The sequence below is a fragment of the Bos javanicus genome, chromosome 4 (assembly GCF_032452875.1).
Source record: "Bos javanicus breed banteng chromosome 4, ARS-OSU_banteng_1.0, whole genome shotgun sequence".
NCBI classification, from domain to species: Eukaryota; Metazoa; Chordata; class Mammalia; order Artiodactyla; family Bovidae; genus Bos; species Bos javanicus.
The window spans coordinates 29,975,381-29,999,181 of NC_083871.1; the positions used below are offsets into that span (position 1 = coordinate 29,975,381).

A 23,801-nucleotide genomic window follows, 5' to 3' on the forward strand; every position below is an offset into this window, starting at 1 on the left:
GAAACCCACTATAGATAACTTTTCAACAACAGGCTATAAACTGGAATGCATAGAAGGAACTGTGGAATTTAAAAATGTTTCTTTCAGTTATCCATCAAGACCATCTATCAAGGTAAGTAAAATTTAATTACGGAAATGTACAATTTTCTAATATTACTTTCCACTGGCTTGATCACTTCTTAGGAAATTGTTTAGAATTAGTCTGACCAAGATTTGGCTACTTTGTGTAGAGATTTGAGGGGAGAGATGGAGATAGAGACACATAAAGAGGAGAAGGAAAGAAGGAAGGAAAGATCACAAATGCACAAATAACTCTGGAAAAAACTACTTGCATTTTGCAGCCTCTTCTCTGTATTCAACTGACTAAAGTATTTTCACCTCCCTGGAATTCCTTCACTCTGAATTTGGGAGCACAGCAAAAATGTCTTGAATTGATGGTGCCACCTACTGGTGGTCCCTGGATATTTTCCCACTCAGCATAGACAGCTCCGTGAACTTTTTGAAGTTTCTAATCTGGGGGAATTGTGTATATGTTGTGTCTTTCCCCTTTCCCTTCCCTAAAGCCTTTACTACACCAGCTTTTGTGCCTCAGTTTCTGTCTCTTACTTTTACACAAGCACACACTCACACACACGCACACACACACCACTCAGCAAAAGTGCATCCTTCTCCTTTTATCATTCAGTCTTGGGCAATTTCTAGCAAAAATATGTGTCTGTTCTATTGTTTTCATCCTTTCATCTTATTAATGTATTTATCTTAAAAAAGGAGTTACTGTTAAAGATTTCAAGGAATAATTCCTACTAAAATACCTGTTTTATAGAAAAAGGATGATTTTAAGTGAAATAGGTAAAATTACTAATGCCATCAACCTTTACTATCTTTTAAAGTGTCCAAATATCCCCTGCATAATTTGCATCGAAAAAAATATTTACCTACTCCTACTACCTTATTTTTTTCTAGGTCTTTGATTGAAATTATTTTTTTCAAAGATCGCTATTTTTAAAAAAATTTGTTACTCAATTACCATTATTGGAATAGTGTTGTCTTCCATCATTTTTCTTAATATAAATAGAGCATTTTAATTCCATTTTGCAACTACATTTGGGTTGGCTTCCTGGAGACTTAAGCAGCAGTTTTGCCGGTACATTGCTCTGTCCAATCTTTTTTGAATGAAACGGAGCATTTTATGATAAATTTTCTAATGAGGTGGATAAACTGGAGCCTGGATACAGACAGGTTCGATGCCGGTACATTGCTTGGTAAAGAGCTCTCTGGGTTTTAAACAACTATTTTTTAAATGAACCTTTGAAACATAGCTTTTTTTGTTAAATTTAAAAATGAATAATAATTTCCCCCGGAAAAAAGATCTACCCACTTTAAATAAACAAAACACAAATTCTTCGAAAGAAAGAACAGAAGTGAATTCTAGAGTAAAATTGCAGATGGGAGAGGAGGTACTCCCACTGGGTTCCCTTATTTCTCATCTCTTTTAGAGAATTTTTCTCTGCTTGGCCCTTTGAAGGTTTTACCTTTGGTCTGTTTAAAGATTCTCTTTCATTACAAATGTGGAGATCAAAGTGAAAGAATTCAAGAGAATATGTAAGGGTGAGAGTTTCTCAACAGGATTACTGTTGTCATTTTGAGAGGGTAGTTTTTTGGAGTTTCTCTCATAATGCAGGTTCCAGGACGCTAACTGCTGGTAGCAACCCCCAGGTATTGAGAAAAGTATAAAAGTACTTACTCCCCCTAAGTTAAATTGTTCCTTTGAGATCTACCACTAGAAAAGGAGGATGTCTAGTGGTGAAATCCTATTCTTGGGAATCCCTAAGAAGTCTGCCAGTTTTACTTTAGAATATATTTTGCAACAGTGTTAAATATATTCTAAGAAAGAACTTCCTTAAAGGGCTCACAGAGATATCTGGCAAGGTTTCATTCCTGTTTCTGCAGGTTAGAAGATATAACTTTCTCTAACTTGGTAGTCATGAAATTCACATGAAGTATTTTGACTGAAAAGTTGAAAAGTTTGCTGTGGCTCATTAATAGTATATGAGTACTCAACTTAGATCTTTTTATATAGAGAGATTATTAGTTTTTTACTGTTACTTTCCAAAATTGTGTAGATAATTATACACATACATGAAACAAACATAGCAAGATCTAAATTTGTTGTTAAGTGCCAAAATTTTTCTGTTTGTAATTATATATTAAATTTCTGAAGATAGGAAAATCATATTCTTACTTATCCTACTTTTATGAATTTCCCTCCCATACGTTTCAATAGATTTTGAAAGGTCTGAATCTCAAAATTAAGTCTGGAGAGACAGTAGCCTTGGTCGGCCCCAACGGCAGTGGGAAGAGTACAGCAGTCCAGCTTCTGCAGAGGTTATATGATCCTGATGACGGCTTTGTAAGTGCACCTAGTAAGAACATGTAGAGACCACACAACGAGATGTGGAAATGCCCACCTGTTACAGAGAACTTACAGCTATGTCAACTTTTAATTTTTAACAGTGGGGCTGGGAGAGAAGCCATATTGTTTTCTCTCTTGCATATTAATTCATTAAGCAAGTATTTACTGAGCACCTACCAAGAACCAGACATTGTTCTATATGTTGGGAATACACTGCTGAACAAAGCAAAAAAAAACCTCTCTGCCCTCATCAAGTTTACATTCTAATAAGCAGAGACAGACCATAAATAAAATCAGTAAATTATATAATATTAGAAGATAATAAATGCTGTAAAGAAAAATAACTAGTAATTTGTAATACCCAGAACTTAACAAGAATTTAAGTCTCTCAAAACATCCCAATAGAATAACATCGGTAGAAAATATGCACTCTCATTTTTTTGCATCATCCATATGATGCACTTAATTTTTTAACCTGTAAATAGCATAGAAAACAAGACTATGATAGTCACAGAAGCATAATTTGTAATGCTTCTATTCAATTTTTCAGCTGTTACTTTTAAAAGAAAATATACTCTTCTGAAACATAAATTTGACATCTTAAGTCTTTATGTGGAGTATACTGCTGCTGCTGCTAAGTCACTTCAGTCATGTTCAACTCTGTGCGACCCCATAGACGGCAGCCCACCAGGCTCCCCTGTCCCTGGGATTCTCCAGGCAAGAACACTGGAGTGGGTTGCCATTTCCTTCTCCAATGCATGAAAGTGAAAAGTGAAAGTGAAGTCGCTCAGTCATGTCCAACTCTTCGTGACCCCATGGACTGCAGCCTACCAGGCTCCTCCGTCCACGGGATTTTCCAGACAAGCGTACTGGAGTGGGGTGCCATTAGACCTACATATTCATGCTAATATTGAATAAATTATTGGCTAAGTATCCCATATATAAAGCAGTTGCATGGATTACCCATGCCCTGACAGAATACCAGTTGGTGTGAAATACCAGAGTTACAATTATCATACCTTGGCTTCTGTCATTGAAATATGTTGGGATAATGGATAATGGCATTATCTATGGAGACTACAATGTTCATTTAAGATTATTTATAGCAGGGAGTAAAATGCACTTTTATCTTTTGCAGAGGATTATGGTGTTGAAGGGAAGGAAAGAATTGCCTAGAAAACAATGCAGAAGTCACATAAGTCTTAAAATAACAAAACTGAAGTTTTTTACATGTGTCTACATAATAACATTTGTGACTCCTAGAGTATATAGCCTCATAATACCTAATTTGTGGATCATGCTAGGGCCTGTAGATCATGTTAGCCATAGTGTTAGGGCTTCCCTGGTGGCTCAGACAGTAAAGAATCTGCCTGTAATGCAAGAGACCCTGGTTCAATCCTTGGATCGGGAAGATCTCCTGGAGAAGGGAATGACTCCAGTATTCTTGCCTGGAAAATTCCATGGATAGAGGAGCCTTGCAGGTTATAGTCTATGGGGTAAAGATATTCATATAGTTTGACCAAATTTTAAGTCAATTTTTTTAGGTTTTATTAGTTCCCAACTACCAGAAAGAATCTATTGGCAATTGTACTTGCTATACATATTTTATCAAAAGATAGTCAGTCTTTGTTTCCTGAAACAACCTGCTTCTCAGCTTATGTTTTGGAGTAGTAAAAACAGTTTTAACGCAATGCCGTGAAAGGCATCACAATGATTCATTCCTTTGGATTTGTAGATCACGGTGGATGGTAATGACATTAGAACTTTAAATGTGCGACATTATCGAGAACATTTTGGAGTGGTCAGCCAAGAGCCTGTTTTGTTTGGAACCACCATTAATAACAATATTAGATATGGACAAGATGGTGTGACTAATGAAGACATTGAGAAAGCAGCAAAGGAAGCAAATGCTTATGATTTTATAATGGAATTTCCCAAGGTAAGTACACTATGTACCCTATATTCTTAGCTTAAACCTAAAGCACTGAAATATTCCAAAATAAGTTAAATAATGATAACATCTACAGAGTAAGGTAAGTGTGATTAATTTTTGCATTGTCCTAGATGAAACAACTATAAATGAGAGAGCATGATAACAACCCAAAGAATACATCGTTGAAGGTCAATTTTTTTAATCTGTTTTGTTCTTACTAGTTCTCAGTGCTAATGGAAAAGAAAAATAAAGGATATGTTAAAATATAACAAAGAAATATGAAACAAAATCATCAGTCCACCCTGAGAAATGTGTATCTGCAAAATGGTGATTTGCAAGTCCATCTTGTGGCTAAGAGTGGGAATGTCACAGGCAATGTTCAGATTGGTTCTGTGTTAAGGCAAAGGAAAAAATTTTGTTTTTGTAGTATATGAAACTACTATTGGATAAGAAATGTGAAATTATAGTTGGAAAGAGATACAGTAAACTATAATTTGGGATATTAGGACATATGAGATCCTAATGGATATTTAAAATTGACCGAGAGCTATAAAAACATTTATATTTCTTAAAGTATTTGTTCATTAGTAGCATTTCATTTTCATTTTTTCGTTTAATTTTCAATTTCACCCCAGTATCACCTGAAATTATTATGGGGAGCACCTTGTGGAATAAGAAAGGATGATATGTGAAATTAAAACACAAATAAAATTCTAACATCCCAGAAGGCAATAACAAAAAAGTTATTTTAATGAATATATTTTACAAACCACATTCCATAGATCATAATAATTTTGTTCTTTTGTTTTTTTCATAAAATTTTTGTTATGCTATTTATTACCTCCTTTCCCCATTATTTAGGGTCATACTTAGGACAGAAAAGTTATTCTTTGAGGTCATTCTTTGCCTTGTGGTTTGGGAAAACACAAACTTCCTTTCTTTGACCTTCATTCAACGCTTTCACTGACTTCTTTTCTTCAAAAAAAAAAAAAAGATCTTCAGTTTTCCCCTTGGAATTAAGGAGTTTTCTGGTGCCTCTTAAGTCATTTTTTGAACTATGGTGTTGGAAAAGACTCTTGAGAGTCCCTTGGACTGCAAGGAGATCCAACCAGTCAATCCTAAAGGAACTGAGTCCTGAATATTCATTGGAAGGACTGATACTGAAGCTGAAACTTCATTGGAAAATACCCTGATGCTAGGAAAGATTGAAAGTGGGAGGAGCAGGGAATGACAGAGGATGAGATGGTTGATTGGCATCACCTAATTGATGGACATGAGTTTGAGTAAGCTCTGGGAGTTGGTGATGGACAAGGAAGACTGGCGTGCTGCAGTTCATGGGGTTGCAAAGAGTCAGACACAACTGAGAGACAAAACTGAACTGAACTGAAGTCATTCCCTGTAAGTTATGACTTATTTTTACTAAAAGACCAATATTTACACAAAGGTGTTTCTTGATATAAATCTAATAGTAAATTCTAAAGATATAATCCAAAGAACAAATTAAAATTGCTGGTTTATTATGATAGAAGCTAAATTCCACAGCCATGATGGTTAAACTGGGACATAAGAATAAACATAATAATAAATAAAAGTTACAGAAGTGGTTTCATATAGGTGAAAATTTAGGGAAAGCTATACTCAAAAATAAATACCATTTCTGGGTTTTCTATCTTGTTCCATTGGTCTATATTTCTCTTTTGTGCTAGGACCATACTGTCTTGATGACTGTAGCTTTATAGTATAATCTGAAATCAGGAAAGTTGACTCCTCCAGCTCCATTCTTCTTTCTCAAGACTGCTTTGGCTATTTGGGGTCTTTTGTGTTTCCATATGAATTATGAAATTTTTTGTTCGAGTTCTGTGAAAAATGCCATTGGTAATTTGATAGGGATCACATTGAATCTGTAGATTGCATTTGGTAGTGTAGTCATTTTCACAATATTGATTCTTCCTAGCCAGGAACATGGAATATCTCTCCATCTGTTTATGTCGTCTTTGATTTGTTTCATCAGTGACTTATAATTTTCTGGGTACAGTTGTTTTGTCTCCTTAGGGAAGTTTATTCCTAGATATTTAATTCTTTTTGTTGCAATGGTGAATGGGATTGATTCCTTAATTGCTCTTTCTGATTTTTCATTGTTAGTATATAGAAATGCAAGTGATTTCTGTGTATTGATGTTGTATCCTGCAACTTTGCTAAATTTACTGATTAACTCTAGTAATTTTCTGATACTGTCTTTAGGGAATCATGTCATCTGCAAACAGTGAGACCTTTACTTCTTTTCCAATCTGGATTCCATTTACTTCTTTTTCTTCTCTGATTGCTGAAGCTAGGATTTCCAGAACTATGTTGAATAATAGTGGCAAAACTGGACACCCTTGTCTTGTTCCTGATCTTAGGGGAATGCTTTCAGTTTTTCACCATTGAGACTGGACAGCTACATGTAAAAGAATGAAATTAGAACACTTCCTAACACCAAACACAAAGATAAACTTAAAATGGATTAAAGACCTAAATGTAAGTCCATAAACTATAAAACTCTTAAAGGAAAACATAAGCAGAACACTCGATGGCATAAAATCAAAGCAAGATCCTCTATAACCCACCTCCTAGAGTAATGGAAATAAAAACCAAAGTAAACAAGTGGGGCCTGATTAAACTTAAAAGCTTTTGCACAGCAAAGGAAACTATAAGCAAGGTGAAAAGACAACCCTCAGAATGGAAGAAAATAATAGCAAATGAAACAACTGACAAAGGATTAATTTCCAAAATATACAAGCAACTCATACAACTCAATGCCAGAAAAACAAACAACCCAATCAAAAAGTAGAAAAAGACCTAAGCAGACATTTCTCCAAAGAAGACATACAGATGGCTAACAAACACATGAAAAGATGGTCAACATCGCTCATTATTAGAAATGCAAATCAAAAACACAATGAGACATCACCTCACACCAGTCAGAATGGCCATCATCAAAAAGTCTACAAACAAAAAATGCTGGAGAAGATGTGGAGAAAAGGGAATGCTCTTGCACTTTTGGTGGGAATGTAAATTGATACAGCCACTATGGAAGACATTATGGAGATTCCTCAAAAAACTAGGAATAAAACCACCATATGACCCAGCAATCCCACTCCTAGGTGTATACCCTGAGGAAACCAAAATTGAAAAAGACACATGTATCCCATTGTTCATTGCAGCACTATTTACAATAGCTAGAACATGGAAGCCACCTAGATGTCTATGAACAGATGAATGGATAAAGAAGTTGTGGTCCATATATACAATGGAATATTCAGTTCACTTCAGTCGCTCAGTCATGTCCAACTCTCTGCGACCCCATGAATTGCAGCACGCCAGGCCTCCCTGTCCAAAACCAACTCCGGGAGTTCACTCAAACTCACGTCCATCGAGTCGGTGATGCCATCCAGCCATCTCATCCTCTGTCATCCCCTTCTCCTCCTGCCCCCAATCCCTCCCAGCATCAGGGTCTTTTCCAATGAGTCAACTCTTCACATGAGGTGGCCAAAGTATTGGAGTTTCAGCTTCAGCATCATTCCTTCCAAAGAACACCCAGGACTGATCTCCTTTAGAATGGACTCCTTTAGTTGGATCTCCTTGCAGTCCGAAGGACTCTCAACAGTCTTCTCCAACACCACAGTTCAAAAGCATCAATTCTTCAGTGCTCAGCTTTCTTAACAGTCCAACTCTCACATCCATACATGACTACTGGAAAAACCATAGCCTTGACTAGATGGACCTTTGTTGGCAAAGTAATGTCTCTGCTTTTGAATATGCCATCTAGGTTGGTCATAACTTTCCTTCCAAGAAATAAGTGTCTTTTAATTTCCTGGCTGCAATCACCATCTGCAGTGATTGGAATATTACTCAGCCACAAAGAGCAATGCATTTGAGTCAGTTCTGATGAGGTGGATGAACCTAGAACCTATTATTCAGAATGAAGTGAGTCAGAAAGAGAAAGATAAATACCATATTCCAACACATATATACAGAATCTAAAAAAATGGTATTGAAGAATTTATTTACAGGGCAGCAATGGAGAAACAGACATAGAGAATAGACTTATGGACATGGGGAGAGGGGAGAAGAGGGTGAGATATAAGGAAAGAGTAACATGGAAACTTACATTACCATATGCAAAATAGATAGCCAATGGGAATTTGTTATATGGCTCAGGAAACTCAAACAGGGGCTCTGTATCAACCTAGAGGGGGTGGGATGGGGAGGGACATGGGAGGGAGGTTCAAAAGGGAGGGGATATATGTATACCTATGGCTGATTCATGCTGAAGTTTGACAGAAAGCAACAAAACTCTGTAAAGCAATTATCCTTCAATAAAAAAATAAATTAAAAAGAAAAATAAATAAATAAATACCATTAATCCTTCTATGATGTGCTTAGTCACTCAGTCATGCCCAACTCTTTGCAACCCATGGAGTGTAAGCCCACCAGGCTCCTCTGTCCATGGGGATTCTCCAGGCAATAATACTGGAATGGGTTGCTATGCCCTCCTCCAGGGGATCTTCCCAACCCAGGGATTAAGCCCAGGTCTCCTGCATTACAGGCAGATTCTTTACCATCTGAGCCACCAGGGAAGCCAACTATGATACACACATATTTTTTAATTAATATGTTAGAATTAACTGATACTTGCTAGCTTTTCCCCATGAACAGCTATAAAACGGACTAGAATATATGAGGCATAGGACAATTGTTTCCAAGCATTAGATAAGCGGTAGCACAAAACTATGATTCCTGAGAGAAAGGAAACTTTTGAAGAAAGTCCATGAATGTCCAGCATGCTTCCTGGGAACAAATTATGACCCCATCACATCTCTGTAAAATGGAATTTAAAGAGAACATGTCAGTCCCACTGAGGATAGAATTTCAGGGCAGCTTAAGAAATTGAAGAGCCAAAATAAAAGAGCTGTGGACATGAGGTGGGGGAGGGGAGCAGATGACCATGTAAGCATCCTTTAGGAATCCTTCTCGGATATAAGATTACCCCTGGCTTACAGGAGAGCAGCTGCTACAAAGCTATAGTAGAGCAGAGATACTCAAAGTCAGGCAGTGTGGTGGAGCTGTTGAAAACACAACCCAGCCAGAGTAGAGAGGTCAGTCACATTAACACCTCTTTATACCTCAGGCATATAGCTGAGACACCAAAAAAAAAAAAAAAATCACACCTTAGAAGTAAAGACCACACCTTAGAATAAGGCTGACTCTAAATAATCTGCTCTAACAAATCCTAAAACCAAGTGATGACAAGACCCTAAAGGAGACAGAACTTGGATATTAGGTCCTGACAAGTTTTGAGGCTTTCTTTAAATGAGGAAGCTCCAGGTGATGGTGAAGGACAGGGAAGCCCGGCGCGCTGCAGTCCATGGGGTCGCAAAGAGTGAGTGACTGAACAACAACAGATTCACCACAACAAAGCATAAAACCAGGATGATCAGTTAATATTTGAATTGCCTAGGAGAGTTAAAGGGCTTCCCGGGTAGTGCTAGTGGTAAAGAACCCACCTACCAGTGCAGGAGACGTAAGAGACGCAAGCTCGATCCCTGGGTTGAGAAGATCTCCTGGAAGAGGGCATGGCAACCCACTCCAGTATTCTTGCCTGAAGAATCACAAAGACAGAGGATCCTGGTGGGCTACAGTCCATATGGTTGCAAAGAGTTGCACATGACTGAGGCAACTTAGCAAACACACATGCATATGAGAGTAAAATCAACATTTTCCTCAGAAGAAAACAGAACTGAGTCTCTTCAGCATATTATGCATAGATTTCAATATATATTCTACAATATCTAAATGTGCCAAGAAACAGGGAACTATGATCCATAGGCAAATAAAAAAAAAAAAAACACCCATAATCTCAATACTTATTCACTTAAGCAAAATTTCAAGGGACTTCTGTGTCAGTCCAGTGGTTAAGACTTCCCCTTCCAGTGCAGGGGGTGCAAGTTCGATCCCTGGTCAGGAAGCTAAGATCCCACATGCCTCAGGGCCAAAAAACCAAAAACATTAATAAAAGAAGAAGAAAGAGCAATATTATAACAAATTCAATAAAGACTTTAAAAATGGTTCACATCAAAAAAATCTTTAGGGCTTCCCTGGTGGCTCCGTTGTAAAGAATCCACCTGCCAATGCAGGAGACCTGGGTTTAATCCCTGGTCTGTGAGGATCCCACATGACTTGAAGCAACTAAACCCATGCACCACAACTATTGAGTCTGTGCTATAGAACTACTGAGCCCTCCCGCCGGAAATACTGAAGCCCATGTGCCCTAAAGCCCATGCTCAGCAACAAGAGAAGCCACTGCTATGAAAAGCCTGCACACTGCAACTAAAGAAAAGCCCACACAGCAATGAAGACCCAGCACGGCCAAATAAATAAATAACACTATTTTTTTAATCTATTATTTTTAAGTCTTTTTAAAAAGTTTCAAAAAAAATTTCAAAATGCATGAAGCAAAAACAATACATCTGAAAGGAAAAACAGGCAAATCCACAATTTTAGCTGAAGGCTTTAATACTTGATAGAACAAGTAGGCAAAAGATCTAAGGTTATAGACAACCTCAACAATACTATCTTCCAACTAGATATAACTGATATTTATAGACAGTTTCACCCAATAACAGCATAAAACATTTTTCTTAAGTGCATGTGGAATGTTCACTTAGATAATATTCTCGACATTGAAAGAAAAAATGTTTATAATTTCAAAGGAAACATACAAAGTATGTCCTTGGGCCATAATAGAATTAAAATGTAGACATCAACAACAGAAATATACCTGGAAAATTCAAAAATATTTGCAAATTAAAGAACCTACTTCTAAATAATATATGGTGCAAATAGGAAGTTTCAAGAAAAATTAAAAACTTTTGAAGTAAAAATGAAAATAAAAGGTATCTGTATTTGTGGAATACACTTGATCTTTCAACAACATGGGTTTGAATTGTACGTATTCACTTATACAGGAATTTTTTCCAAAAAATACATACTGTAGCACTACATGACTCCCAGCTGGTGGAATTCAAGGATGTGGACACAGAGGACGGATTGTAAAGTTATACTTGGATTTTTGACTGGATGGGGGTTGGTGTTCCTAGCACCTATGTTGTTCAAGGATCAACTGCTTTAAGAGAAAGTTACAGTATCAAGTGCTTACTTGAGAAAAGAAAAAGATCTAAAATCCATTAACTGAGTTTGCATCTTGAGAAACTAGAGTCAGAAGAGCAAATCAAATGCAAAGCAAGTAGAAGAGAAATAATATAGACTAGAGCAGAAAACAGTGAACTTAAAAACAGAAAACATTAGAAACAGTCACTGTGAAACTAAAAGCTGATTCCTTAAAAAGATCAGTAAAATCAGTAAAACTATAGCAAACCTGATGAAGAAACAAAAAAGAGAAGAGAAATTATGAATATTAGGGATCAAAGAAGGTACATCATTGTTAATCCCAAAGACATTAAAAGGTTGATATAGGAATACTACAAATAAAGATATGCCTATAATATTGACAACAGAGAAGAGGTTCTATTCCCTGAAAGACACAAACCACAAAAACTCACTCAAAAAGAAGTGGATAGGTAACCTTAATAAGACGTATAACTACAAAAAAAATAAACTGGTTCTCAGAATAGTAGCAACAACTACAAATGAAATTAAAAGTGGCATTCACAATAGCATTAAAAATATAAAATAGAATAAATATAATGAAAGATCTGTAAATCTTCTATGTGAAAACTATAGAATGCTGCTTAGAGAAATTAAAGAATACCTAAATATAATAAATAAGATGTATCTTATTCATTGATTTAGAGGTTGAATATTTTTAAAGATATGCATTCTCCCCAAACCAATCTATAAATTTAATGCTATCTCAATCAAAATCTCAGCTGTCTTTTTCATGTGCAGAAGTCAACAAGCTGATTAAAAAATTTATTTAGAAATCTAAAGAACCAATAATAGTCAAAACAATTGTGGAAAAAGAACAACAGAACTGGAAGACCTACAATAGTTAATTTTAAGACAGCAATTAAGACAGTGATAATTACCTAACAGCGAGTTTCCCAGGTGGCTGATGGAAATGCAAGACGCATAGGAGATGCGGGTTCGAACTCTGGGTTGGAAAGACCCCTGGAGTAGAAAATGACAACCCACTCCAGTATTCTTGCCTGGAAATTTCCAAGGACAGAAGAGCCTGGCAGGGTACAGTTCATGGGGTCGCCAAGGGTAAGACACAACTGAGCATACACAGGCATTGACATAGCAATGGACGTGTAAGTCAGTGGAACACAACAGAGTCTACAAATAGACCCACATATATCTAGTGAATTGACTTTTGACAAAGCCAATGTAATTCAGGGGGAGAGAAGAAAGTCTTTTCAACAAATGGTGCTGGAAAAATTGGATATCCATGTGTTAAAAAGAAAGAAACGTGGCCCTTACCTCATACTTTATACACATAATTTACCATGAATCCCAGACCAAATGAAACTTAAGCCATCAAACTTCAAAAATAAGTGCACACTCTGTGATTCTATTTATGTGAAATTGTAGAACTAGCAAAATTAATTTGTAGTGATAAATATCAAATCAGTGGTACCTGAGGCAAGGTGTGGGTTTTGACTGGAAAGGGTCATTTGGAACCTTTCTAGGATGAAGGAAATTTTCTGTTTTTATTTGGGTGGTAATAACATGGATACATGCATTTTTCAAAACTCATACAACTATTCTTTTAAAACAGGTGCATTTTATCATGAAAAATTATTCATCAATAAGGTGTGTGTGTGTGTATATATATACTTTTTTTTTTTAATGTGGGGCTTCCCAGATGGTGCTAGTGGTAAAGAACCTCCCTGCCAATGCAGGTTATCCCTAGGTCAGGAAGATCCCCTGGAGAAGGACATTACAACCCACTCCAGTATTCTTGCCTGGAGAATCCCATGTACAGAGAAGCCTGGCAGGCTATTGCCCATAGGGTCGCAAAAAGTCAGACATGAATGAAGCGACTTAGCATGCACATTTTTAAAGTAAAGGTCAAACTCTAGAAGTTAAAAGTTTAGAAATAGTATTTGAAAGTAAGTCCTTGAAGAAATGAAGTTTGTATCAGGGAGTTAGCACAATAGAGTATTACTAATTATGCTTCATTAGTTCTAGAAATTACCTCCAACTTCAAATATCTAACAGTATATACTTTCTTAAAGATATATGTATCAAAAAAGAGTAAAAGAAGGCCCAAAAAGTCTCCCAAGATTGAAAAAACGTTTTGAGGAAGAAGTTTGTTTTTGCAGTAATCTTTTTCATACTATTTTTCAGAATATAAAGGAAATTATGGGTAATACATTAAATTACTAATAAATAATTTAAATAATAAATTATTTGTACTACAGTGCACTACAGTGCATTATAAAAGTGTCTTTAAAACTTTGAAAATTGGTTAAAATTAATGTTAATCTTCCTTAAAATCCTAGATTATGCTAAATCATAGATCAAATACTATCCAGGCTGTAGCAGTGATTAATCTGGCATTAAAACACAACGATTTGGGGGAGAATGAATTCACACATGTATATGACTGAGTCCCTTTGCTTTTTGCCTGAAACTGTTAACAACATTGTTAATCAGCTATACCCCAATACAAAATAAAAAGTTCAATAAATAAATAAATGAGAAAAAAAATCCACAACTGTGACTGCCATTTCCTGTTCTAATCATCTGACCATGCTGCCTTCTGTTTCTGTTTTCTTTCCTAATTTTCATTAGAAATTTAATACCTTGGTAGGGGAAAAAGGAATTCAAATGAGTGGAGGACAGAAACAGAGAATTGCAATTGCTCGAGCTTTAGTTCGAAACCCGAAGATTCTGATCTTAGATGAGGCTACGTCTGCCTTAGATACAGAAAGCGAATCAGCAGTTCAAGCTGCACTGGTGAAGGTAAGTAAGCAGACTCATTATTTTAATATTCTTGGTTCAGCATAATTTTTAAATAGAAGGAAGTATGGCTCCATAGTGGATTATTTATTTATTTCAGAGCCCTCCTTCAGTTATGAATGCAGAGTGTTCATCCTTGTAAAAACTTCTATAATGTTTATAGGAAGTGAATTGGAGAAGAAAAGAAGATGCTATGCTTGGTGTTAACAATATATATGAGGCTCATAACCAAGCAATCATCCCATATATACAGGTCTACATCCCATTCCAACAGGTCTGCACTTTCCACCTCCCCAAGGTAGCTCCATACCCCTACCACAATTATAATCACATCCACCCTTTGTCTCTTCCACATACAGCTATGGGGTTCTCTTCTCTGACCACTTTTTCCTCTCTAGGGTAATCCCAGAGTACTCATTTTAATTTCACTTCAAGTGGAGAAACATACCGTGTGGTTTGCCTTGACCTTGAACCATCCTCCTTCAACAGCCCTAAGGCCCTCATGCTGCCTTCCTACTCACTGTGTGGATGCGTGCTAAGTCGCTTCAGTCACGTCCAACTCTTTGAAACCCTATGGACTATAGCCTGCCAGATTCCTCTGTCCGTGGGATTCTCCAGGCAAGAATACTGGAGTGAGTTGTCATGCCCTCCTCCAGGGGACCTTCCCAACCCAGGGATTGAACCCACATCTCCCGCAGCTCATGCATTGCTGGTGGATTCTTTACTGCTGAGTCAACAGGGAAGCACCCTACTCACTACAAGCTGCTGAATATGCTTCGTGGCCACAGTGCAGAATTGGCCTTACACCAAAATGCACTGCATCTGGGAAGGTAGTTAGTGGTGGTAATGTGAAAAACCATAGAATACTTTTTCCAATAACCAAACCCTCTTTGATATCATGGCTTTCAAACCCTTTAGAAGGCTTAATAGCACTTTTTACTTTGTGCTTCTCTAAAAATTGGTTGTGTTTTTCTACGAAAATCACAGACTTTTTCTTTTTAAATACTGATTTAGCATGACTAGAAATAGATACTGGCAACCAGAGTCCCAACTGATTATTGAAAAATCTATTACTTACTATTCAGTTCAGTTCAGTCGCTCAGTCATGTCCGAATCTTTGTAACCCCATAAATTGCAGCACGCCAGGCCTCCCTGTCCATCACCAACTCCCGGAGTTCACTCAGACTCATGTCCATTGAGTCGCTGATGCCATCCAACCATTTCATGCTCTGTCATCCCCTTCTCCTCCTGCCCCCAATCCCTCCAAGCATCAGAGTCTTTTCCAATGAGTCAACTCTTCCCATGAGGTGGCCAAAGTACTGGAGTTTCAGTTTTAGCATCATTCCTTCCAAAGAAATCCCAGGGCTGATCTCCTTTAGGATGGACTGGTTGGATCTCCATGCAGTTGCAGGGACTCTCAAGAGTCTTCTCCAACACCACAGTTCAAAAGCATCAATTCGTTTGTACTCAGCTTTCTTCACAGTCCAACTCTCACATCCATACATGACCACTGGAAAAACCATAGCCTTGACTAGACGAACCTTTGTTGGCAAAGTAATGTCTCTGCTTTTGAATATGCCATCTAGGTTGGTCATAACTTTCCTTCCAATGAGTAAGTGTCTTTTAATTTCATGGCTGCAGTCACCATCTGCAGTGATTTTGGAGCCCCCAAAAATAAAGTCTGACACTGTTTCCACTGTTTCCCCATCTATTTCCCATGAAGTGATGGGACCAGATGCCATGATCTTCGTTTTCTGAATGTTGAGCTTCAAGCCAACTTTTTCACTCTCCTCTTTCACTTTCATCAAGAGGCTTTTTAGTTCCTCTTTACTTTCTGCCATAAGGGTGGTGTCATCTCCGTATGTGAGGTTATTGATATTGCTCCTGGCAACCTTGATTCCAGCTTGTGCTTCTTCCAGCCCAGCGTTTCTCATGATGTACTCTGCACATAAGTTAAATAAGCAGGGTGACAATATACAGCCTTGATGTACTCCTTTTTCTATTTGGAACCAGTCTGTTGTTCCATGTCCAGTTCTAACTGTTGCTTCCTGACCTGCATATAGGTTTCTCAAGAGGCAGGTCAGGTGGTCTGGTATTCCCATATCTTTCAGAATTTTCCAGTTCATTGTGATCCACACAGTCAAAGGCTTTGGCATAGTCAATAAAGCAGAAATAGATGTTTTTCTGGAACTCTCTTGTTTTTTCGATGATCCAGTGGATGTTGGCAATTTGGTCTCTGGTTCCTCTGCCTTTTCTAAAACCAGCTTGAACATCTGGAAGTTCACAGTTCACGTACTGCTGAAGCCTGGCTTGGAGAATTTTGAGCATCACTTTACTAGCGTGGGAGATGAGTGCAATTGTGCAGTAGTTTGAGCTTTCTTTGGCCTTGCCTTTGGGATTGGAATGAAAACTGACCTTTTCCACTCCTGTGGCCACTGCTGAGTTTTCCAGATTTGCTGGCATATTGAGGGCAGCACTTTCACAGCATCATCTTCCAGGATTTGAAATAGCTCAACTGGAATTCCATCAGCTCCACTAGCTTTGTTCATAGTGATGCTTCCTAAGGCCCACTTGACTTCACATTCCAGGATGTGTGGCTCTAGGTGAGTGATCACACCATCGTGATGATCTTGGTCGTGAAGATCTTTTTTGTACAGTTCTTCTGTGTATTACTTACTATTATCAACTTGCAAATCAGAGTTTTACAGATTTATAAAATTTTACCTTGTTTCCATCTCACATGATAAGAGTACCACAAGTTTCTCATATTTCTTTTCATAAAATAAATAATATGAAATCCATGTTCATTGTAGACGCTTTGCCAATTTGGTTCATTTTGGTGAAGAAATGATAATTTCCTCAAAAGCTTGACTCATACTCTATTCATTTCTTAACACTTAATAACTAAGACAGGGCTCTATTTATAGAATACACTCAAATTGTGTATACTAATGGTGATGTTTAGTTACGTAAGGCTGGAATGTACTCAAAAATGATTAGATTTAACTGTCTCAAATTACACAATTTTTTAGTTTTATTGAAATATAATCAACATACATATATAAGATTTTTTTAATATTATACTAGGCTCTGAAGTTGTTTACAGGTTAAACATTGTGCCCATTGTCTTTTCATTCAATATGTTAATCACTTCAGGCAATCAAAACTTGTTCAGACTTTTAAAAATACAGTAAGCCCCCTACATATGAATAGGTTCCATTCTGAGAGTGCATTTTTAAGTCCAATTTGTTTGTAAATCCAACGAAGATAGGCTGGGTACTCAACTAATACAATTGGCTATATAGTGCTGTACTGTAATAGGTGTATAATACTTTTCACAGAACAATCCATTAAAAACAAACAAACCCAAAAAATAAAACAGTTTTAATCTTACAATACAGTATCTTGAAAAGTATGGTACAGTCCCAGCTATATCACCTCTGCTTTTACACTTGCTTCCAGACATCATTGGCTTGAAGTAAAGATACTGCACTCTGTATAGCATTGTACAGTAAAGTACACCAGAGCACAACCACTTGCAGAGAATGCACACAAGTGATGGCGTGTACCAGACACGGGAACTAATTTAAGTGGTTAGACACGAGAAACATCTTTGAAAGTTCACAACTTGCAGGGGGAACTTACTGTAGAGAGTTGCTTAGTCATGATAAACTAATCAATATTTTTTTCTACTGCCTGAAAATATGAATATATGAAACCTATATCATAAGTGAAAATATAAAAATACAAAATGCTTGTAAATGATTATTCCAAGTATATATTTTTAAAATTCAGTTACTGTTATTGTTTTTCAGTTTTTAAAGGGTGTAATTAAATCAGTGTTATAGAGATGTATAGGTGTGAAACTACTTTAAGTAGACTTTGCTGATCTTTTGTGAGGTGAGGGTAAATGGTTACTATGGGGTGACAAGTAGTGCAGCTTGTTAAATATATATGCCTCAGTATTTAATTGATGTGTGGTGGAGAGGAGAGTTGGGGCTTCCCCATTGGCTCAGTGGTAAAGAATCTGCCTGTGATGCGGAAGATGCAGGAGACCTAGGTTCAATCCCTGGGTTGGGAAGATCCCCTGGAGGAAGGCATGACAACCCACTCTAGTATTCTTGCCTGGAGAATTCCTTGGACAGAGGAACCCAGCAGGCTGCAGTCCACAGAGTCGCACTGAGTTGGACACAACTGCAGTGATTTAGCGCGTGCACACACACACACACACACACACACACACACGAAAGGAAAAGTTAAAATACAGGCAAACTATGAACACTCCAGTGCTGTGAGAGTTCTGTACACCCACTACACAGATGGTGATTGCGGAACCAAGCTTTAAAGAGGTCCCCACCTAAAGAGGGTAGGGCATCCAACAGGTCTCATTTCTGCTCAGACATCTGTCTATAAATTCTAGAACCCTGTGGCATGATACAGCCTAACCCACAGTAGTTAACCGATTTTTATAGCTCAAAATGTCATGTAAACCACTAGCCAACAAAGAGGGAACAATAAATTGTATTCTTTCTCACTGGTGAATGCAGCATCTACCTCCTTCCATACCCAGCCTTCAGATATCCTCCCAACCCCTCCTCTCCATTACCCCATCGTCTTCCTTTTGTATGAAGCTATAGAACCAGCAAAACTAATCTATAGTGATAAAAAGAAAAAAAGTCAAATCAATAGTTTACTGGGGGAAGAGGGTGGATTTTGACTGAAAAGGGGCATGAGGGAAATATCACTCTTGTCCTTACTTGGATTATTGCAATAGCTATCTCCCATGGGCTTCCTTGGTGGCTCAGATGGTAAAGAATCTGCCTGCAATGCAGGAGACCCAGGTTCAATCCCTGGGTTGGGAAGACCCTCTGGAAGAAGGAAACGGCAACTCACTCAAGTACTCTTGCCTGGAGAATCGTATGAACAAAAGAGCCTGCTAGGCTACAGTCAATAGGGTCACAAAGAGTTGCCCACGACTGAGTGACGAACACATAACATATCTCGCATACTGCTCACTTCAGTCTGTTCTCAGCACAGCACACAGACAATATTACTAAAATGTAAATTTGATTGTGTTGCCCTTCTGCTTCAAACCCTTCAATGGCTCCTTATCTTACTTCTCACTCTAAGTAAAAACCAAATTCCTTACAGAAGGTATAAGGTTCTATGGAGTTTGGCACCAAGCTTTCTGGAACCGAACCACTCTGTCCCACATTGGCTACCCCTTAGACATACCATAGCCCTTTATATCAGCTAATATATTATACACATATTTGTTTATTTTCTCTCTTCCCCTACTAAAATATCTACTCTCTTCTAAAACATCTGCTGTCTATTATCAAAGGCATTGATTGCTTAACTGCAGCATACTCAGCAATAGAACAATACCTGGCCCTCATTAGTCAATAAATATTTGTTGACTAGTGTTTGGATGAGTGTGATACAGAAGAGTTTCAAGGCCTGAAGTGCTCTTTTCTGGACTTTTTTAGTGTAGGCCTGCTACCATCTAGTTTTGCTTCATAAATCTTGTTCAAGAGGAGGATTTAAGATCAGTGGATAAAGATCTATATCACAGCTATGGAGTTTTACTCTGCTACTGGTTTGGACCTGGTGTGCCAATGCACCAGGCTTCCAAGCTGTCCTACTATGAGGAGGCATGGCAGTGAACACCTGCAAGCCCCTGGGGAAGCAGAGAAAGCCCATGTTGATTTTAGGATTAAGCCTGTGAAAGCTCTTTGAAATGTTAAAAGTTGTATGCAAATCTAAGGAATAATTATTAAGGGAGGTTCAGCTATACCGCATCAGTGGAGAACCTTTAAAAAGGCCGTTTGCTGATTATGAAAGATGGGTTTCCATCACAGCTTTATTCTTTGAAGAGACTGAGCCACTTTGCTGCAACAGCCATGGGCTTTTCTTTATCATCATTTCTGTTTCTGATATGATGCATTCTGTTGGTCTTCCTCTGAAGTCCCTTACATTATATTTATACTACTTGGAGAATTAATAAGTAAGTTGGTATATTGCATTAAGCTGTGGACTACTTTATTAAATTAAGCCCCAAGAAGTGAGGTTATATTACACACACAGATGCACACACATACACACACACACACACACACACACACGTTTTGGTGTGTCTGTGTTAAATATCTTTCTTTTTATATGTGGAATTGGAAATACTTTAGATCTTTTTCTTTCTTCCCTCCCTGTTTTTAAAACTATTTGTTAATAGTTGGGAACAGAAAGGGAATTTCTACAAGGGAAATTCCTTGGCTGGAATTTAATTAGGAGAACAAAGGTAACACAGATACTACCTCATCCCAAAGCATCATGGGACATTTTACAAGCTTGCTTAATCAAGCTCACATGCATAAGACTTGGTGTTAACTTGGTGTCAACACTAACTTCTTTTAGAGTAAGGAGTTAGGCCACTAACTCCTTTTAGAATAGTGTTTCTCCCCATTTGATAGATCAGGGGCCCATTGAGAATCTAAGAAAGAGAAAAATAAACCACTGTAAATCTTCCCAAAAATGTGCAAATTCACTTGTACACTAAGATTTATGTATAATATTGAGAGGTTCATAGACCCCCTGAAGCCATTCATAAGTCATTATTTTAGGTGTAATAATGGAACAGATGAATAAGAAAAACTAATCCTTACAAGAATCCAATGAAAGTTGTACATTTATTCTCCTGTTTCACAGATGTGTAAACTGAAGCACAGGGAGGTTGCGTAATAGCTAGGAAGCAGTGAAGCAATGGCACTCCACTCCAGTACTCTTGCCTGGAAAATCCCATGGATGGAGGAGCCTGGTAGGCAGCAGTCCATGGGGTCGCTAAGAGTCGGACACGACTGAGCGACTTCATTTTCACTTTTCACTTTCATGCATTGGAGGAGGAAATGGCAACCCACTCAAGTGTTCTTGCCTGGAGAATCCCAGGGACGGGGAAGCCTGGTGGGCTGCCGTCTATGGGGTCGCACAGAGTCGGACACGACTGAAGTGACTTAGCAGTAGTAGTGAAGCCAGAACCTGGACCCAGATAGTCAGCATTCCAGCTCATCCATGTAACTACCATGGTTCAGTTCAGTTCAGTCACTCAGTCATGTCCAACTCTGTGACCCCATGGACTGCAGCATGCCAGGCTTCCCTATCCATCACCAACTCCTGGAACTTGCTCAAACTCATGTCCATGGAGTCAGTGATGCCATCCAACCATCTCATCCTCTGTTGTACCCTTCTCCTTCTGCCTCAATCTTTCCCAGCATCAGGGTCTTTTCCAGTGAGTCAACTCTTCGCATCAGGTGGCCAAAGGATTGGAGTTTCAGCACCAGCATCAGTCCTTCCAATAAATATTCAGGGTTGATTTCTTTTCAGACTGACTGGTTTGATCTCCTTGCAGTCCAAGGGACTCTCCAGAGTCTTCTCTAACACCACAGTTCAAAAGCATCAATTCTTCAGTGCTCAGCTTTCTTTATGGTCCAACTCTCATATCTGTACATGACTACTGGAAAAACCATAGCTTTGACTAGATGGACCTTTGTCGGCAAAGTAATATCTCTGCTCTTTAATACACTGTCTAGATTTGTCATAACTTTTCTTCCAAGGAGCAAGTGTCTTTTAATTTTGTGGCTGCAGTCACTGTCTGCAGTATTTTGGAGTCCAAGAAAATTAAGTCTGTCACTGTTTCTGTTGTTTCCTGTCTATTTGCCATGAAGTGATGGGACTAGATGCCATGATCTTAGTTTTTTGAATGTCAAGTTTTAAGCCAGTTTTTTCACTCTCCTCTTTCACCTTCAAGAGGCTCTTTAGTTCCTCTCCACTTTTTGCCATAAGGGCAGTGTTATCTACATACCTGAGGTTATTGATATTTCTCCCGGCAATCTTGATTCCAGCTTGTGCTTCATCCAGCTTGGCATTCAGAATGATGTACTCTGCATATAAGTTAAATAAGCAGGGTGACAGTATACAGCAATTTGGAACCAGTTTGTTGTTCCAATCCAGTTTTAACTGTTGCTTCTTGACCTGCATACAGGTTTCTCAGGAGGCAGGTAAGGTAGTCTGGTATTCCCATCTCTTGAAAAATTTCCACAGCTTGTTGTGATCCACACAGTCAAAGGCTTTAGGGTAGTCAATGAAGCAAATGTTTTTCTGGAGTTTTTCTGCTTTTTCTATGATCCAATGGATGTTGGCAACTGTTCTCTGGTTACAGCTGTTAGCAAATAAGACATCTTTAATGTATTGTTTTTTGGTCAGCGCTCTGAGCTAGGTTAGACTTTATTTCCTCTTAGAAGAAAGATGAGCTAACTATTGTAACATTTTCTCTTCTTATTCACTATTTACTTCTTCATTTACTTTCTGTTGTAAGTTTATCCACAAATGTTAGCTTGTTAATAAAGTTAAGAGAAGGAAAAAAGTATTAAATGATTATAAATAATTTTATTATCTTCAATTGCCAAGTTGTTTGTTAAGTTATTTAAAAATGATAATGAAGAGATTCCAGGATATAAAAAGAAAATTTTGTACTATACAGTCCTATTCCAATTTACTAACTTGTTAGTCCACATGGCTTCAACTCAGCAGAGTTTAGATTTTCAATGTGCTTTCCTTTCTAAAGGGTCTTAACCTAAGCATACATACATATTCACATGCAAATTGAAAGAAAGAGATTGGGAAGGAGGTGAGTCCCTTATTAAATATAGCTTCTAAGTCCTTAGTATTTTTCTTTTCATCACCACATTTTACAAAAGAGAAAGCATTCTTGGACAGGTGATGAGATGGGGCAGTAAATTCTTATTGTTCACCTATGGAACCAGTGTTGACCCAGAAGAACACCAAGCCAATGGGCTCTCAACATCATAATGAGGTAGTTAAGACTTCCAAAATCCTGTGTTTCCCATATAACTACGATATACATATAGTCACTAAGTCGTGTGTGACTCTTGTGACCCCATGGACTGTAGCCTGCCAGGCTCCTCTGTCCATGGGATTCTCTGGGCAAGAATACTAGAGTGGGTTACCATTTCCTCCTCCAGGGGGTCTTCCAAACAAAGGGATTGAACCCAGGTCTCCTGCATTGCAGGCAAATTCTTTACCTCTTTTACTAACCATGAGCTATGAGGGAAGCTCATATATAGAGTTTCTTATAGCAGATGAGTTAAAATTTGGTAGCTAAAAAAGACAGAAATTTGCAAAAGAGTAGTGAGAGTCAGACACGACTGAGTGACTTCACTTTCACTTTTCACTTTCATGCATTAGAGAAGGCAATGGCACCCCACTCCAGTCTTCTTGCCTGGAGAATCCCAGGGACGGGGAGCCTGGTGGGCTGCCGTCTATGGGTTCACACAGAGTCAGACACAACTGAAGCGACTTAGCAGCAGCAGCAGCAGCAATGAGAGGTTTGTCAGACTTTATTTTTGAAGTACTAGAGTTTTCCAGAAACCTCTTGAGGTGTGGAAGAAGGCGGGGAGGTGGGGTAGGATGAGCGGG

General features: G+C 38.1%; 1 protein-coding gene across 1 annotated transcript in view; it reads left to right on the top strand.

The window, feature by feature from the left end:
- ABCB5 (ATP binding cassette subfamily B member 5) overlaps window positions 1-23,801 on the top strand; it is a 119,423-nt gene that overhangs the window by 25,327 nt on the left and 70,295 nt on the right. The window contains exons 11-14 of the mRNA XM_061413675.1: window positions 2-112; window positions 2,285-2,410; window positions 4,149-4,352; window positions 14,145-14,315. Of these exons, the coding sequence (XP_061269659.1) occupies window positions 2-112; window positions 2,285-2,410; window positions 4,149-4,352; window positions 14,145-14,315 (612 nt within the window). The remainder of the gene's footprint in view (window position 1; window positions 113-2,284; window positions 2,411-4,148; window positions 4,353-14,144; window positions 14,316-23,801) is intronic.